Source organism: Caretta caretta, chromosome 2 (assembly GCF_965140235.1).
Source record: "Caretta caretta isolate rCarCar2 chromosome 2, rCarCar1.hap1, whole genome shotgun sequence".
Classification (NCBI taxonomy): Eukaryota; Metazoa; Chordata; order Testudines; family Cheloniidae; genus Caretta; species Caretta caretta.
The window spans coordinates 3,353,338-3,371,034 of NC_134207.1; the positions used below are offsets into that span (position 1 = coordinate 3,353,338).

The 17,697-nt window shown below is 61.5% G+C and overlaps 1 protein-coding gene across 1 annotated transcript; it reads right to left on the reverse strand.

The window, feature by feature from the left end:
* Positions 1–2,748: 2,748 nt before the first annotated feature.
* Positions 2,749–9,337, reverse strand: LOC125631086 (forkhead box protein H1-like). Its single transcript, XM_075126161.1, has 3 exons — positions 9,053–9,337; positions 4,259–4,363; positions 2,749–3,846 (listed from the first exon to the last, which is right to left on the reverse strand). The coding sequence occupies exons 1-3, from the start codon at positions 9,335–9,337 to the stop codon at positions 2,749–2,751; spliced, it is 1,488 nt and encodes a 495-aa protein (XP_074982262.1).
* Between the last annotated feature and the right edge of the window lie 8,360 nt (positions 9,338–17,697).

Genomic DNA, 17,697 nt, shown 5'->3' on the forward strand with positions numbered 1-17,697 from the left:
CCGCTAGGAATCATTTGGCCAGTGCTGCTTTTCCAGGGGGGATTTGAACAAAGAGGAGGAAAGGAGGCAAAACCATTAAAGAGTAAAAAGCATGAGCCAGATATGCTTGAAGACACACGTGCAGCATTCCCTGGGGCACCTGGGACCAGAATGTGGCCTCCTCCTTAGATAAAAGGGTTCTTAGAAATGCTGGACACTGACTCAAGAGGAGACTCCACCCTAAGGTATGTAACATTGTTGGCTGTGAGGGATGGCGTCCTCTAGTGACTGGACTCACAGCGGGGATAAGAGACTTGCTACTGCTGCTGGCAGAGGGAGATCTCCAGTAGCTTCAGTAACAGGGATGCAGTTAAAGAATGAAAGGAGGGTGATAGAGCTAATGCCCATCCACACGGGCTTATGGAAAATAGATCCTGTCAAACTCACTCGGTGTCTTTTCAATGAGATGACAAGTTTGGCTGATAACAGGAATAGTGTTGCTGTAACAGATTTCTGTGAGGGGTTCGACGTGGTACCTTATGATACTTTGTATTTTTCTAGTTTTTAATCAAAATCAGTGTGGCACGTCTTAAGGAGATTAAAAGCTGACTGAATCATAGACTATCAGGGTTGGAAGGGACCTCAGGAGGTCATCTAGTCCAACCCCCCCTGCTCAAAGCAGGACCAATCCCCAATTTTTGCCCCAGTTCCCTAAATGGCCCCCTCAAGGATTGAACTTACAATCCTGGGTTTAGCAGGCCACTGCTCAAACCACTGTGCTATCCCTCCCCCCAGACTAACTGGTCTCAAAATGTAATTCTAGAGGGGAATCACCATGGAGGGGGTGTGTTCCCAGTGGGGTCCCCCAGGGATCGGTTCTTGGCCCTACGCTACTGAAGGAGTTTATCAATGACCTGGCAGAGAACATGTAAGCATCGCCAGTGCATTTTGCAGGTGACGCAGAATTGGGGGAGTAGGAACTAGCAGAGAGGGCCGGTCACTGATACAAAATGACCTGGATCGCTTGGTAAGCTGGGCACAAGCAAACAGTGTGTGTTTCAGTACAGCCAAATGTGAAGTAAAAAATCTTGGAGCAAAGACTGCCGGCCACAGGTACAGGGTGGGGGACTCTCTCCTGGGACACAGCGGCGCTGAATAAGATTTGGGGGTGGGGGTGGAGGACCAGCTGAATGTGAGCTCCCAGCGTGATGCTGTGGGCAAACGGGCGAATGGGACCCTGGGAGGTACAAACTGTAAGCTTGGGTAAGAGGAGGGAGGTTATTTTCCCTCTGTATGTGGCCCTGGTGCCACCGCTGTGGAGTCCTGGGTCCAGTTCTGGTGCCCACAACGCAAGAAGGAGGTTGATAAATTGGAGAGGGGGCAGAGACAAGGCAAGAGAATGATGGAAGGATTAGAAAACCTGCCTATAGGGAATGGACTCCAGGAGCTCCATCTATTTACCTTAACAAAGAGCAGCTGGAGGGGTGACTTGATCAGTCTGGGAGTACCTGCGTGGGGAGCAAAGAGCTAATAACGGGCTCTTCGATCTAGCAGAGGAAGGTCTGACACGATCCAGTGGCTGGAGGCTGAAGCTGGACAGATTCAGACTGGAAGTGAAATGAGGGGTAACATTTTTAATGGTGAGTGCAATTAACCACTGGAACAGGGTCATGGTGGATTCTCCATCACTGGCAATTTTTAAATCAAGACTGTTTTTTTTCTTAACAGCTCTGCTCTGGGAATGACTTGGGGGCAGGTCTCTGGCCTGTGTTACACAGGCGGTCACATGGGATGGTCACACTGGTCCCTTCTTGCCTGGGTGGTAATTGTGCCTTGCTAGCAGCCCGCGTCCTGGTGAAGCTGATGCTAGATGCCTGGTGGGCTGCATGAGGGAGGGTACCCCAGCATTATAGAAAGTCATGAAGCTGCCCCGCTCTGAGAGCTGCGTCTCTGTCTGCAGATTCCGGGGCAAACAGAAACTCCCCAGAGGCAGGCCCAGCCTTCGTGCTGTTGTAATCCACACACCTTTGGTCTCGGTGCCCCTAGATGGGACAGAACACCACATCCAGAAGGTGTGTGGGTTACACTGCCACGTGGTCAGATGGTTTGTCCCGCTAGGAATCCAGATCTGCGTTCAGATTTCCATGTCCCCCAGCTCTGCACAGTTGGGGCCGGCTGAAGCTGGGAACCTGGATTAGGCCCTCCCCAGGAGCCACTGGACTGTAGCAGCCGCTGTCCCCTGGAGCATGTCGGGGGAGGGCACACATGTGCAGACGCGATGTGGAAGGGAGCAGAGGGTCCTGCCAGGGAGGCAACTCAGGAGAAGGGGGAGCTCCTTCAGGAACTCCTGCAGGAACTCCCCCCATCCCATCCGGAGAGGCCCAAAGGCAGCCATCCAGGTAGGTAAGTAAAGGCAGCAGAGGTGGTTCCCCGCTGGGTGAGGACCAGAGTCAATGGCATCCGTGTCTTCCTCCTGCAGAGCAGAACAGCCCATCAGGATGCCCTGCTTGCTGCCAGCTGGCTCCGTGGGAGGACGGGTGGCCCCCCAGGGACAGTGGGCTCTGCATGGAGCATTGCATGCTGGGATTTGTAGTCTCCAGGGACCGCACCGTTGCAGATCCAGATGCAGCTCTGCCTGCTGGCCCCGGTTTTGAGGAGCACCATTGGGCCTGCAAGGGCTTGTTTATCCATGCAGCTGGCGCAGGCTCCCGAAGAGACAGGGCTGTTGAGAGGCCACGGGGCTGCCCAGCCCTCCCCTACTGGGGCCCGTCACAGGGAGTCGTAGCGGGTCAGCGCCACGCTGCCGGGCATGGGGCCCTGGCTGTACAGCACTGGGTGCACAATGTCTCCTGGATGGCTCACCCACACATCATACACGCTCTTGTTGGGGGGCATGCCCTGCACCGTGTGGTCCAGGTCCACGGAGAGGCCAGGAAGTTGTGGGCCCTGCTGCCTGGGGGCCACCGAGGGGCCTGGCCTCAGGTCCCAGTACACCGGGCTGACGTAGCTGGGGGGTCTGTAGCTGTAGTAGGGCAGGCCCGGCATTGTGGGGAAGGCAAAGAACGGGGGGCCGCTTGGGGGAGCCACAACGTTGGGGGCCACGCACTTGGTGTAGGAGGTGGGGAGCTGCTCCCAGCACGGCCGGGGGACCAGCGTGGGCGATGGAGCCGGGGTGCAGCCTCCGGAGCCATCGGAGTCCGAGCTGGAACCGCTGCTCTCACGGGCAGCCAGTAGCCGGGGGCGCTTGGCCGGGGCACGGGAGCCTCGCGCCTGCTTTGACCGCCGGCTGCCGGGGTCCCTCTCGTCGGACGACAAGGAGCTAAGGGTGGAGATGCTGCTGGAGGAGGAGGAGAAAGACTGCGGTGCAGCCAGACTGCACAGGGGTCGCCAGGGCAGCGACGGGGGCCCAGAGGAGACACGGAAGATGGGGACTGGGCCCCACAGGTCCATGCTGATGGGAAGGGAGTCTCCCGCTGACTGGCTGGGAGGGGGCTGTACGGGCTGGGGGTGGCCCCCGTCCTCCCGGGGCTTCCCGGACAGACCCACCTCCTGGAAGTCACTGAGGAGGGAGTCGATGGTGAAGGAGCTGCTCGGCCTCGCCGCCTCGCCGAGCTGGTAGCCGCTCTCCTCGTTGTCGGAGCTGGCGTGGGTGGAGGAGGCCCTGGCGCACTGCAGTTGGTGCTGTGCCCCCTGGCAGCCGTAGGGCCAGCCGTGCAGGATGAAGGGGGCCAGGTCGCTGGCAAAGGAGGCCGCCTCCTGCCGGGAGATGGCCGTGTTCTGCAGCTTCAGGGCGTCCGGGGGGATCCGGCTCACGTCCACCGTCCAGAAATTCCCTTTGGCCTTGGGCTTCGCGGGATCCTTCAGCAGCTGCCAGGGAGAGAGCGAGACAGGCTCAGTGCGGGGATCGGCCTTCGGGGGAGCCATGGAGCAATCCTGAGCCTGGGGAGGCCCCGAACCCAACCCCAGGAGCTCGGGAAGTCGGGACAGAGCTTCCCTGTGTGTCAGGCCTGACCGATTCACCCCTCAGAGCCTAGCACCCCCCACCACCTCATCCTTAGCCCTGGGCTCTCCCCTGGCCCTTCTCCAGCTCCATCAACCCTGTCCTGGAGCCTGACAGTCCATCACCTACCCCCAAAGCTGGATCCTTACTCCCTCAGGCTCCCCATCCCATCCCCCTACCCTCGGACCCAGTCCCCCCCCAACATATTGTATCTCCAGAGCCCCCCGGAGGCCGTTCTCTTCCCCAGCCCCTGCTCCCTCACTGCACCCCAGCGCTCACCTTGGAGAAGCAGCGGTTGGAGGACAGGTTGTGGCGGATGGAGTCCTTCCAGCCCTGGTAGCCCTCGGTGAAGAAGGGGAAGAGGGCGCCGATCTCCTGGATGATCTGAAACCGAGAGACGGGGGGTGAGAGCCCCTGGCCACGGGCGGAGCAGACCCCAGCGCCGGGCCCTGTGAGACTGCTCCGTTCAGCGTGCCTCAGGCTGTCCCCGCCTGGACTGCAGGGCTGCTGGCTTTGGTGCCACCTCACTGGGACCCGCGTGGGACACAGCACTTGTGCCACACAGCGAACAGGGAGCCAGGTGGGCACCTCAGATTGTGGTGGCACAAATTGGGGAGGCTCCTCCCTCCTCCCTCCTGGGGCCTTGCGTGCAACTCCCTGACTGCTGGGGGCTGCGGCCGGCCCTCCGCTGGCTCAGAGTCCTCGATTCCAAGGCCAGAAGGGACCAGCGTGACCATCCAGGCTGACCCCCTGTGCAGCACGGGCCAAAGCCCTGCCCCCAAGTTGTTCCCGGAGCAGAGCAGTTAGAAACACAGCCCGTCTGGATTTAAAAATCGTCAGTGAGGGAGAATCCACCATGACCTGGGGAAAATTGTCCCAGTGGTTAATGACCCTCACTGTCAAAATCGTGTGCCTTATTTGCAGTGTGAATGTTTCTAGCTTCAACTTCCAGCCACTGGATGGTGTTAGACCTTCCTCTACTAGACTGAAGAGCCCGTTATTAAATGTGTGCCCCCCGTGTAGGTACTGGGATCAAGTCTCCCCTTAATCTTCTCTTTGTTAAGCTAAATAGATTGATCTCCCTGAATGTATCCCTGCAAGGCAGGTTTTCTAATCCTGGAATCATTCTCATATCTCCTCTCTGACCCCTCTCCAGTTTACCACCATCCTTCTTGAACTGTGGCCCCAGGACTGGACTCAGGACCCCAGCAGCGCTCGCACCAGGGCCACATACAGAGGTGACATAACCTCTCTGCTCCTCCTGGAGATTCCCGTGTATACGTCCCAGGATCGCATTCGCCCTTTTGGCCACAGTGTCGCACTGGGAGCTCACGTTCAGCTGATTATTCACCATCACCCCCACATCTTTTTCAGCGTCTCTGCTTCCCAGAGTCCTCCATCCTGTAAGCCTGGCCAACGTTCTCTGTCCCTAGATGTACACGTTAACATTTAGGTGTATAAAAATGCATATTGTTTGCTTGTGCCCAGCTTACCAAGCAATTTAGACCTGGTCTCTTCGTTACTTACCACTACCCCAATTTTTGTGCCATCTGAAAACTTTGTCAATGATGATTTTATGTTTTCTTCCAGGTCACTGATAAAAATGTTAAATAGCCCAGGGCCAAGAACTGATCTCTGCGGGACCCCACTAGAAACACATCTTCTCTATGACGATTCCCCATTTACAGTTACATTCTCAGATATATCCATTTGCCAGCATTTAATCCATGTAATGTGTGCCGTGTTCATGTTATATCTTCCCAGTGTTTTAAACAAAATATCCTGTGGTACCAAATCAAATGCCCAGAAGTCTAAGTAATAGCATATCAACACTGTTACCTTTTCCTTCCAAACTTGTACTCTCATTAGAAAAAGATATCAAATTAGTTTGACGGGATCTCTTTCCCTAAACCTTTGTTGATTGGTATTAATTATATCACCCTCCTTTAATTCTTTAAAAAAGAAAAGGAGTACTTGTGGCACCTTAGAGACTAACCAATTTATTTGAGCATGAGCTTGGTTAGTCTCTAAGGTGCCACAAGTACTCCTTTTCTTTTTGCGAATACAGACTAACACGGCTGTTCCTCTGAAACCTTTAATTCTTTGTTAATCAAGTCCCGTATTAGCTGCTTCATTATTTTGCCTGGGATTGATGTCAGATGAAAGGCATATAATTACCTGGGTCACGCTGTTTACCCTTTCTAAATAGTGGCACAACATTAGGTTTCTTCCAGTCTTCTGGAACCTCCCCACTGTACCAAGACTTATTGAAAATCAAGATTAATGGTCAAGCCAGCTCTTTTAAAACTCTTGGATGTAAGTTATCCAGACCAGCTGATTTAAAAATATCGAATGTTAGTAGCTGCTGTTTATCATCCTCCTGAGAGACTAGTGGAATGGATGTAGTGTTATTATCATCATATGATGAGACGCCATCATCTAGGTTTTTTTCCCCAAATACAGAACAAATATTTAATGAACTTTTCTGCCTTTTCTGCATTATGATTAATAATTCTACATCTAGTACTGGACCAATACTATTGTGAGGATTCTTTTTGTTCCTAATATACTTTGAAAACTACTCCTTATTGTTCTTAACTCTGCCGGCCTTAGATTTCTCCTTGTGTTCCTTTGCTTCCCTTATCAATTTTCTACAGTTCCTAACCTCTGATTTATACTCATAACTGTCAACTTCCCCTTTCTTCCATTTGTTATACATTATTTTTTAATTTTGTATAGCTGCCTTCACTTTCCTCTGAACCAGGTCAGCGTTTTAACCAACAGGGTCTTCCTTAATTATGGCTTTTTTGAGCATCTAACAAAGTGTTGTTAAACAATTCAGAGTTTTCTTATGTCATCTTTCACCCCTGTGCAAAGCGGGCTTGTGACGCTTCATTCCCCCCCAGCGCAGGTGAGACTGATGGCACAAGGTGCCAGGAAGGAATTGTCAGGCCCCTGGTGGTCATGGACTGGAGCAGATTGCAGCTGGCTGCATCTTTAAGGAGGCACTGTAGCCTGTCAGGAAGCAAGGCTGGGGCACAGGGCGTGGTGCAGAGCGAAGGGTTTAATCCCCTCGAGGACAGCCATCGTGTTGGTCCTGTCTGGCTCTTGCTGGATCGTGACTGTGGCCATTGGGTGGCGTGTGAGACCCAAATATGGAGGGGTGCATCCCTGTTCCTAGCAGGCCAGGGGACATGCTGTGCAGCCCCCCCCGTCCCCTCCCCCCCAACCAGCACAACTAGGCCTCTGCAGGGGCCAAGGACCGAACAGGCCAGGGAGAGGGAGCTCCCCTTTCCCACAAGGTAGAAAAGGCTGGTGCTGGGGCACCCCCAGGTCTGCTCTGCCTCTGGGTGCACACCCGTCCCCATGGCCTCCCCCCCATGCCCGCCCTTCCTCTGTGTGAGCTCAGCTCACCCACCTGCTCCCAGTGAACCCACGGCACCGGGAGCAGAGGTTACATGGGAGCAGGGCTGGGCTCTGGTTCCGGTAATGCCCATCTCCCCTCCTGGCCCCGGCAGAGGGCCTGAGCTGCACCAGCACAGAGCCCCTGCAGCATCCGTGAACCTGGGCAGGGGGGCTGGGATTACTCAGCACGGCAGGCTGTTGGGGGCTCCCTGATGCCTCCTGCTGGCTTCCAGCACTTGAACAGTACCCCAGGGCCAGGGCTGGGCCACTCACTGGCAGTAGCCCCCCAAAACAGCCCACAGAGCCCACGCCACGCTCCGGGGAGAGTCTCCCCCGGCTCTGCCCTGCCATTCCAGAGGAGCTGGGGACCACCCCCACCCCATAGGCTGTCCCAGTACCCCTTCCCCCGCAGCACTTGCCCCTCCGGATCTCAAAGCCCCCAGCCCCCACTATTAACCCTTGCAGTACCCACAGTGCCATGGGGCAGGGCAGCTGGGGCACCAAGCGGTGAAGGGGTCCGAGCAGAGCTGAGCATGTGAGTCCAATCTGGTACCTGACCCCCCACCCCATGCAGAGCTGATCTGGGTGGAGCTGATTGGCTGACTCGTCCAGGCCCCGCCCCCTCCCAGGTTGCCCGGGGCTGTATGTGCCAGCTGTTAGCCTGGCTTAGTGGGGGGCCAGTAACGCAAGCTGGGGGCAAATGCCCAAGGGGAGCGGGTCCCTTAGGATGAGTGGAGTGGAGTGGCGTCTAGTGGCTAGAGCAGAGCACTTGGAACCAGGCACCTGGGTTCTGTTCCCACTGGCTGGGGGACCTCGGACGGGCCCCGTGCCTCAGTTTCCCCAGTGCAGTGATACTGTCTGGCCTTGCACTCCGTGTTTGTAAAGTGCTCTGAGCTTCTGGGCTTTAAGCAACCGCCGGCTCCCGGCTCCCGGCAGCTCGGCCTGGCGCTGGCCCAGGCAGCGGTAAAGCCTCGTGTGACCCCTTAGACCCTGGCCTGGGGGTCGGGCGAGCTCTCCATCCCAACGTGCTAATCCCCCCCGTGTCTGTGCAAACTCCCAGGTCACCTGACCCCCGAGGAATCCCCCCCCCCTGCTGTTCCTAATCTCCTTCCCTGGCCGACCCCTGACCCGCGGCTTATCTACACCATATACAGTAGGCGCGGGGCTGAATGGGGCTCGGCTCAGCCGCTGGGTCCCGGCCGCTGGGAGCAGCGGGAGCCAAACCCTCCCTCCGCGGGGGTCTGTCGCCTGCCCCCATCCCCGATCCCCCGGCCGCTGCACGCGCCCAGCTCGGCCCCAGAGCAGGCCCTGGGAGGGGAGGGACAGTGCCCGGGTCTCCGGGCATCCCCCTCGCCCACCATTGGTCCTGGGGCTCTCCCAGAGCCGTGCAAGCCTAGCAAGGGGGGGCAGGCCCTGTACCAACTGGAGCCCAGTGTCCCCCTCCCTCCCTCCGGCTCTGGGCTGCCCGGCTCTCCCAGGGGCGCCTGGAGGGGCGGGGAACCAGAGCTGGGGACCTGGGGGATGTGCATGGCCCGGGAGGTACAGGAGGTCAGACTAGATGGTCCAATAGTCCCTCTGCCCCCCCTCCCCGGTCGCCCAGCCTGTGGGACCGCGCACAACAGGGGAAATCAAGGCCCCCAGATTCCTGGGCCCCTGCCCTGCTCTTACCTGGGACAGCTTCAGCTTCCTGCCGGGCGAGGCCTGGATCACCAGGGCGATCATGGCCAGGTAGGTGTAGGGCGGCTTGGGGTGGCGGTTGTATTTCTTCTTCTTCTTCTTCTTCCCCTTCCTGCTGGAGTCCTGGGGCTCCTCGCCCGGCCCCGCTCCATCCCCAGCGCCCGGACCTCCCCTCTCCGGGGCACAGCGCTGGGGCGCTTCCCCCGGGGGGCTCGGGCAGCCCCCCGCCTCTGCGCCGCTCTGCCCAGGGGCTGCCTCCCCCGTAGGATGGGACATGGCCCGGGTGCTGCTCCAGCCGCTGCTGCTCCGGGTGCCGGCCCGGCTGAAGGTGAAGGGCAGCCCCGGGCCAGGAGGGGCAGGGGGCGGGCTCAGGTGGGAGGCAGCGGCTCTCCTGCTCCGACTCAAGCCTTTCTCATGCTGATCCGCATCTCTGCCCCAACTGGGGAGCCAGACTGCTGGCACCAGGGGGCAGGGCCGGCCGGCCAGCCGACAATTAGCAGGGCTCTGTTAAGCGGGGGGCCTGGGAGGACGTTAAAGGCTGGGGGAGGTGAGACCCCGGGCTCAACCCCAGCTGGGGGAGAACCTGTGGCCTCGCAGCCCCTCTCCTGGGCCGGCCTGCTGGACCCCACTAGCCCGCAGGGGACTGGCCCGAGGGGGGCTTTGGCAGCCCATGGTAGAGCTGAGTCTGAAACATCTGTCAGGCCCCCCTGGCCAGGCCCAGAGCCTGAAGCCCATGGGCATCTGGCCTGGGGAAGGCCTGAGCAAGGGGTTCAGGATCTGGCCCGTTCTCCCCTGCCCTGGGTCCAGGCCAGGGTCACTCCTCACACTGGACCTGGAGGGCTTGGGCCAGTCTAGCCAGATGGTCTGAGAGCTGGGGCCTTGCCTGCTTCTCAGGGAAGCTGAGTCCCCCAGCCCGGGACTCCAATCCAGAGGGGGGGCTTCGCCCCCAGCGCCCCAAGCAAAGGTCCCCAGCAAGGGGCGCAGTCAGCAGTGGATTTTGGTGCCTGTAACTCCCCGGATTGACATGGAAATGTGAGGCCCCGGGCCATGCAGCAGCTGTGGATGCTCAGGGCGGGTTTCCAGCTGAGTTTGCCAAGCCTGGGCCCTGTGACTCTCTGGGACTCGCATGGGTGACAGTGAGCGACTGAGGGCCATGGGGGTGGGGTGCCCGCCAACAGCCCCAGACCTGGCACAGGACCGACCCAACAAGCGACTCCGGCCTGGCTGGGAGACCTCCGAGGAACCTCCAGCCTGCTGCAGGGAGCGGCACTGGGGACTCAGGAGGGGGCGCTCCCCACTCTTGGGCCTTGTTTTCCCGGTTTGGCTGTGACAGAGCAGGTTACCCCTGGCTGGAGTTTACAAAGACTGGGCACAGTCCCGGAGTCCTGCCCTGGGGCCCGGCCCGGCCATATAACCAGGAAAAGGAGAGGCTAGACTCAATGTGAGGAGCACATTGTGCCAGCTGCCAAGGATGACCAGTTGCCCCCATTTTATAGGGACTTTTCCGATATTCAGGGATAGGCGCCAGTTCCCGCCTCCCCTCCTGAATTTTCACACATGCCACCCTACTGCTGCTATGGGTTGCAGGTCTCTAGCCTGACTGGGCTCTCGGGTTACGTTTACACTGCAATTTGCAGCCCCATCCCCACAGGCCCAAGTCAGTGGCCCTGGCCTCTGACACTCGGTGCCACGGGCTTTTCACTGCGGTGTGGACGTACCCACAGAGACCTGGCTGTGCTGACTGGTGGCTCGATGGTTGCTCTGAGGTCAGCTAAGCAACTCCTTCCCTGACCTGGTGCCTAAGGGAACATGCCTCCTAAGACATAAAGGAACCCAGGAGTTCTGGGGGCCAGGGTTGGTTTGGAGGCCTCCCTCTTAAAGGCCTATTAGTTTGGAGTTGGCCTCTCCCTTCTCAGCTCCCGTACAGGGGAAGAGGCAGTTTCTAGCATTCCTGCAGCTTAGCTGGTCAGGGCAAACCCGAGGCTGCCCCTGTAACTCCTGTGGCAATCGCAAACTGCCTTGTCTAGGTTTCTCTGTGGGGAGACGGTGCTGTCCCGTGTCATCACTCAGCAGGGACTTCCCTAGCGTGGCTGCAGTCAGTGCTGGCCCCAATGCCCCAGGGTGGCACTGGGGCCGCTGCACTCCAGGGAGCAGGGGTTGGGCTCAGGAGGGGGTACTGGGAGTGGGGCAGGGGCTCAGGAGGGGGTGCTCTCCCCTGGCAGTCAGTGCTGACCCCAATGCCCTGGTGTGGTGCTAGGGGGGTCTGTGGTGCAGGCAGTGGGGTGGGGGCTCAGTAGGGGGCGTTGTGATGCGGGGAGCGGAGCTCAGTAGGGGAGCTGTGGTGCAGGGAGCCGGGCGGGGGTCGGTAGGGGGTGCCGTGGTGTAGGGAGATGGGCGGGGCTCAGTAGGGGGTGCTGTGGTGCAGGGAGCCGGGCGGGGCTCAGTAGGGGATGCTGTGGTGCAGGGAGCCAGGCGGGGGTCAGTAGGGGGCTCTGCAGAGCGGGGCGGGGCTCAGTAGGGGGCGCTATGGTGCAGGGAGCGGGGCGGGGGTCGGTAGGGGGCGCTGTGGTGTAGGGAGATGGGCGGGGCTCAGTAGGGGGCGCTGTGGTGTAGGGAGCCAGGCAGGGGTCAGTAGGGGGCGCTGCAGTGCGGGGAGCGGGGCGGGGCTCAGTAGGGGGTGCTGTGGTGCAGGGAGCCGGGCGGGGGTCGGTAGGGGGCGCTGTGGTGTAGGGAGATGGGCGGGGCTCAGTAGGGGGTGCTGTGGTGTAGGGGGCAGGGGCTCAGTAGGGGGCGCTGTGATGCGGGGAGCAGGGCCCAGTAGGGGGTGCTGTGGTGTAGGGAGCCGGGCGCGGGTCAGTAGGAGGCGCTTAGGTGCAGGGGGCAGGGACTCAGTAGGGGGCGTGTGGTGCAGGGAGCCGGGCGGGGGTCGGTAGGGGGCGCTGTGGTGTAGGGAGATGGGTGGGGCTCAGTAGGGGGTGCTGTGGTGTAGGGAGCCGGGCGCGGGTCAGTAGGAGGCGCTGAGGGGCAGGGGCTCAGTAGGGGGCGCTGTGGTGCAGGGAGCCGGGCGGGGGTCGGTAGGGGGCGCTGTGGTGTAGGGAGATGGGCGGGGCTCAGTAGGGGGTGCTGTGGTGCAGGGGGCAGGGGCTCAGTAGGGGGCGCTGTGATGCGGGGAGCAGGGCCCAGTAGGGGGTGCTGTGGTGTAGGGAGATGGGTGGGGCTCAGTAGGGGGTGCTGTGGTGTAGGGAGCCGGGCGCGGGTCAGTAGGAGGCGCTGAGGTGCAGGGGGCAGGGACTCAGTAGGGGGCGCTGTGGTGCAGGGAGCCGGGCGGGGGTCGGTAGGGGGCGCTGTGGTGTAGGGAGATGGGTGGGGCTCAGTAGGGGGTGCTGTGGTGTAGGGAGCCGGGCGGGGGTCGGTAGGGGGCGCTGTGGTGTAGGGAGATGGGTGGGGCTCAGTAGGGGGTGCTGTGGTGTAGGGAGCCGGGCGCGGGTCAGTAGGAGGCGCTGAGGGGCAGGGGCTCAGTAGGGGGTGCTGTGGTGTAGGGAGCCGGGCGGGGGTCGGTAGGGGGCGCTGTGGTGCAGGGAGGGGGGCAGGGGCTCAGTAGGGGGCGCTGTGGTGTAGGGAGCCGGGCGGGAGTCAGTAGGAGGCGCTGAGGTGCAGGAGGCAGGGGCTCAGTAGGGGGCGCTGTGGTGTAGGGAGCCGGGCGGGGGTCGGTAGGGGGTGCTGTGGTGCAGGGAGGGGGGCAGGGGCTCAGTAGGGGGCGCTGTGGTGTAGGGAGCCGGGCGGGGGTCAGGAGGAGGCGCTGAGGGGCAGGGGCTCAGTAGGGGGTGCTGTGGTGTAGGGAGCCGGGCGGGGGTCAGGAGGAGGCGCTGAGGGGCAGGGGCTCAGTAGGGGGTGCTGTGGTGTAGGGAGCCGGGCGCGGGTCAGGAGGAGGCGCTGAGGGGCAGGGGCTCAGTAGGGGGTGCTGTGGTGTAGGGAGCCGGGCGGGAGTCAGTAGGAGGCGCTGAGGTGCAGGAGGCAGGGGCTCAGTAGGGGGTGCTGTGGTGTAGGGAGCCGGGCGCGGGTCAGTAGGAGGCGCTGAGGTGCAGGGGGCAGGGACTCAGTAGGGGGCGCTGTGGTGCAGGGAGCCGGGCGGGGGTCGGTAGGGGGCGCTGTGGTGTAGGGAGGGGGGCAGGGGCTCAGTAGGGGGCGCTGTGGTGCAGGGAGCCGGGCGGGGGTCGGTAGGGGGCGCTGTGGTGCAGGGAGGGGGGCAGGGGCTCAGTAGGGGGTGCTGTCCCTTGCAGTCCGTGGGTTTCACACCTGCTGTGTCCTGCTGTCGGCCGCACCCGGTTGTGGCGCTGTCTGTTTCAGGGAGTCTGGAACCCCGCGGACCAGCAGTGTAGAGCTCTCCACTGGCACACGGCCATCGCTCGTAACCACCGAGCACCTCCTGACTGTGCCAGTGACACCGACTGACACCCCTCGCCTTGCAGGCACATGCTGCTCTCACGGTTAAAACCGAGGCTGGGGAGTCAGGACACCTGGGTTCTATTCAGGGCTCTGCATGGACTCGCTGGCTGGCCTGGGTGTCCCTTTCCCCTCTGCAGCCTGCCTGGAATGATCTGTCCCCAGCCGGCGGGCTAGTGGTGGGTTTGGGATGAATCCAGCCTGGGGCATACGGTGCTTTGGGTGCCCCGCCCAGTGGAGGATGGAGATCAGCACTGGTAAATCGGGACTCTGGAGCCCCTTTGGTCCCGAGCCTGGAGCCTTATGGGCTGGCATGTGTCATGTTCCCAATATCTGTCAAGAGACATGCCCAGATCCCCTACCCCACCCCCTGGCTTTCCCACTGCTAAGGAATTTGGCTGGGGTGGGAGCTGACTCCCTGGGGCTGACAGTATGACTGGTACTGTCCAGGGGCTGGCCATGTTGTTGTGTACCCCCGCCCCCGCCCTGGGGGGAGCTCATGGTGTGGGAGCCCGGGGCCAGCCTAGGAGCAGAGGGTTGGGGAGCTGGGAGACGGCAGTGGCTGAGCTGGCCAGGGCAGGGCCGGGCGAGGAAACACACCCGCTTTTCCCATTGCGACCCTGAGCCCCCCCAGACCTGTGCTGCTAGGGGTGGAACCTCAGCAGGTGGGACAGGTGCAGCTCCAAGGCGGCTGGTTTGCACCCGCTGGGCTGTGGCCGGGACGGGCACCGGTTCCCCTGGGCCCGGTGGGTCGTGGGGACTCGCTGGCTGGCCGGCGGCTCTGACCCCGCACAGGCTCTCCGTCCCCGTCTGCTCCGTGTGCCCTGCCTGCCGCCTCCGTCGTGCCCCCAGCACCGCTTTGAGCCACGTCCTCCCTCGTGCACTCTCCAAGCCGTCCGCCAGGAGCCCTGGGGCAGCAAGTGCCCATGCCAGGCCCAGGAGATCTCGCCTCCAGCCTAAATCCGCTGTCATTAATTCCCCCCCCGGCTCTCCCCAGCCAAGCCTGCTGGTTCCCATCCCCCCCATGGCACGCAGGGTGCAGGCCTGTGCTCCCCATTTCTGGCTGCTCCCCCCCTTGTCCTTTTGACCCCAGAGCTGGCATTGGTGCATTTGCCACCTCCCCGCCAGGGCTGCTCCCCCCCAGAGGTGTCTGCGGCCACCTCCCTGCCGCCAGGCCAGGCAGGAGCCCCCTTTGTTGGGCTGGTGATTGAGCTCAGCAGGGCCTCCCCAGCCCCATTGTTGTGCGAGATCAGGGGGGATGGGGCAGGAGCTGGGAAAGGCTTGTTGATGTGGCCGCTTGACTTGGCCAGCACCAGGCCTGACAGTCCCCATCGCCCTGGGGAGGAGGGATGTGGATTTCCCTCTGCGGATGTGAAGGCAGGGACCCTGGCTCCATGCCCTGGGCAGGGGGAGGAGGTGGAACAGCACCAGCCGCATCAGGCCCAGAGCAGAGAGGGTCTGTGCAGGCTTCACAAGCCAGCTCTGCCCGTGCCCCTCAATCGCGACCTGCAGCCCGCCAGGTAGCCCAGCCCTGGGCTCCCCACCCCCAGCTCTGACAATGCCCTGCCCCTCAATCCCGACCTGCAGCTCCTGCTGCTGTCCCAGCCCCGGGCTCCCCCCACCCTCCAAGTTCTGCTGATTCTTCACAATCCTGACCCGCAGCCCCCACTGCTGCTCCGAGCCTGGGCCCCACCCAAGCAGGATGGGGAGAAGTGAGGGAGGTTTTAAAAAAGGGGGAAATAAAAACAGCAGCAAGGAGCAATGGGGGAGGTGGAGGTGGGGGCAGTATCTGGGTCTACAGAGAAGCAGGCAGAGTGCAAACCTGGGGCCGGGGCCAGGGCTCATCTCTGGTGTGGGGGCGTGTTTGTGTGTGTGATGGGGTGTGGCTGTCTCGTGGGGAAGGCTCCGTGGGAGAGTTTCTTGCCAATTCTTACCTCTGGTGTTTTCTTAAAGCCCCAGCTACTGGAGTCAGGTGAGCGGGTGAGATGCACAGCTTCGCTTTACAAAGGCCCAGCGTTCCCCGGTTTGGTGGGAAAGCTGGAAACTGTGACCCCAAAGGCCCAGTGACCAGGAGGCAAGTGAAGACTCAGCCTCGATTAGTATGAAAATCACAGGGTCTCTAAGCCAAGCTTGTCATTTGGGAGGGTGGGGGTGGGGGGAGATTATGTGATTTTTGACCACTAGGTGTGAGCAATACTGTGTGTGTGTGTGTCTGTCTGTCTGTCTGCTGGTTGTGCCCAGCTCCTTGCTGTAGGGTGGCTGAGCTGTCTGTCTGTCTGTCTGCCGGTTGTGCCCGGCTCCTTGCTGTAGGGTGGCTGAGCTGTGCGTGTTGGTCCGTCTGTGCACAGGTGTGGCCAGGTGTTGGGGGACTGTGCCTGTTGTTTCCGTGGCTGCAGGGCCCTTGCTGCGGCCTGCCCCAGTGCTCTGGGGGTGGGGGTGCGTGACAGGCCCCAGGGCATTGCTCCTTTCAGGGTGCTCCTGGCTCCCCTCCCAGGCGCCAGCCTCGCTAAGGAGACACACAGCGACCTCTAGTGGTGCAATGATGTATTGGTCCCTGTTTTCCTCTGGCCTTGGTGCAGAGTGAGCCATCAGCGCCCTCAGGCCAGCCCCAGGCTCTCCTCGGCCCCGGGAAACAGCCCTTTCACCCCAGTGGGGAGAGCTGGGCTGGACCAAGGGGTGCTGCCACCCCGGGGGGGCTCCTGCACCATCTCGGAAAGCATCACGTGGCACGGAGCCACCAGGGCCCCCCTGGCATTCCTCAGGCAGCCTGTGGCCCCGATCCCCCCTGCCCGGCTCCTCCCCCGCTGATGGACACATCACTCGGACACTGGTGTTCTCCGCAGCCCCCGCCCTCCCTGGGGGACCCGTCCCAGGCTGCCGGCCCCGGCCATGGGTCTCTGCAGGCCCTAGGAGCTCTGAGCTCCTGCCTGGCCCCCCAGGCTGGTGCTCCCCTTGTTCCACGGCTCCCCCCTTCTCCTTCCCTGATTGCTCAGGCAGAGGGTACCTGGGTTGTCATGGGCCCTGCTCTTTATCTGGTGCCCTGTAGCCCAGCTCAGCCCGCCTTTGCCCGTCCGTGCCTGTGGCACACCAGGCTCCCAGCATGTAGGTGCTGCCCGACCCTTCTCCTGAGTGGGTCCTGGGGCTGCCAGCTCCCCCCTAGCTGAGCTGCAGGCAGATCACAAGGGACTAGTGATGGCTGTTGCGTTTCTCCACAAAGCTTGGCCTCTTCTTCTTCATGGTGTCTCCCTTCCGCCGGGAGCCCTGGGGCCTCCCCTCAGTCACGGCCTCAGGCAGGGGTGCCTCTCGCCAGTGCTCCCTGGAATGGGATCGGGGTGGCCTGGAACCGCTCCGAGGCTGCCGAGCGAGCCGGGCCCCTCGGTGCTCCTTTGACGCCACTGCCCTAGTTCTTCTGTCCAGCTCCCTCTGCCGGGCGGCCTGGAACAGCTTCTCCTGTGCTGCTGCCTTGGCCTCCCTGCGGGATCGTCTCTCAAAGGCCTCCACTATCCTCTGGACACGGCTCTCGGCCTGCAGCTTGGCAGCTGCAGCCTCAGTGGCAGAACAGGTGCCGGGCCGAGACTCGTTGGCATGGCCTCCCCTCCGCTGGCCTGGTTCGGAGCCCGGGCCGCGTCTCTGGTGCTCACAGAAGAGGCAGGAGCACGTGCCCTGCGGGACGGTCGCTGCGTTCAGCTCCTCGTGGCCAAGGCCCCTCGCCACAGGCTACGGCAGAGAGAGGGGGTCACGCAGTGCAGTGAGCGGGCATTGCGGGGCTCCGACCCCCAGGGCATCAGGTGCTGGGGGAGGGACTGGGACAACCATGGTCCATCTCATCTAGGTACACCCCACCTCCCCAGACCAGGACAGACCATGGTCCATCTCATCTGGGTGTCGTCCCCCCTCGGACCAGGACAGACCAGGGTCCATCTCATCTGCCCCCCCTCCCCAGACCAGGACAGAAGATGGCCTGGGCCCCCCTTCCCCAGACCAGGACAGACCAGGGTCCATCTCATCTGCCCACGCTCCCCAGACCAGGACAGACGATGGCCTGGGCCCCCCTTCCCCAGACCAGGACAGACCATGGTCCATCTCATCTGGGTACCACCCCACCCCGGACCAGGACAGACCATGGTCCATCCTACCCCCTGCCATAGCAGGACAGCCCAATAGCCCATCAATCCTGGGACCCTGTCTCCCAT

Excerpts from the sequence above, each read along its gene's own strand:
- LOC125631086 (XM_075126161.1), bottom strand. The coding sequence starts at position 9,337 with ATGTCCCATCCTACGGGGGAGGCAGCCCCTGGGCAGAGCGGCGCAGAG. Across the intron at positions 4,364-9,052 it reads GGAAGCTGAAGCTGTCCCAG|ATCATCCAGGAGATCGGCGC; the intron begins GTAAGAGCAGGG and ends TCTCGGTTTCAG. Across the intron at positions 3,847-4,258 it reads CCAACCGCTGCTTCTCCAAG|CTGCTGAAGGATCCCGCGAA; the intron begins GTGAGCGCTGGG and ends TCTCCCTGGCAG.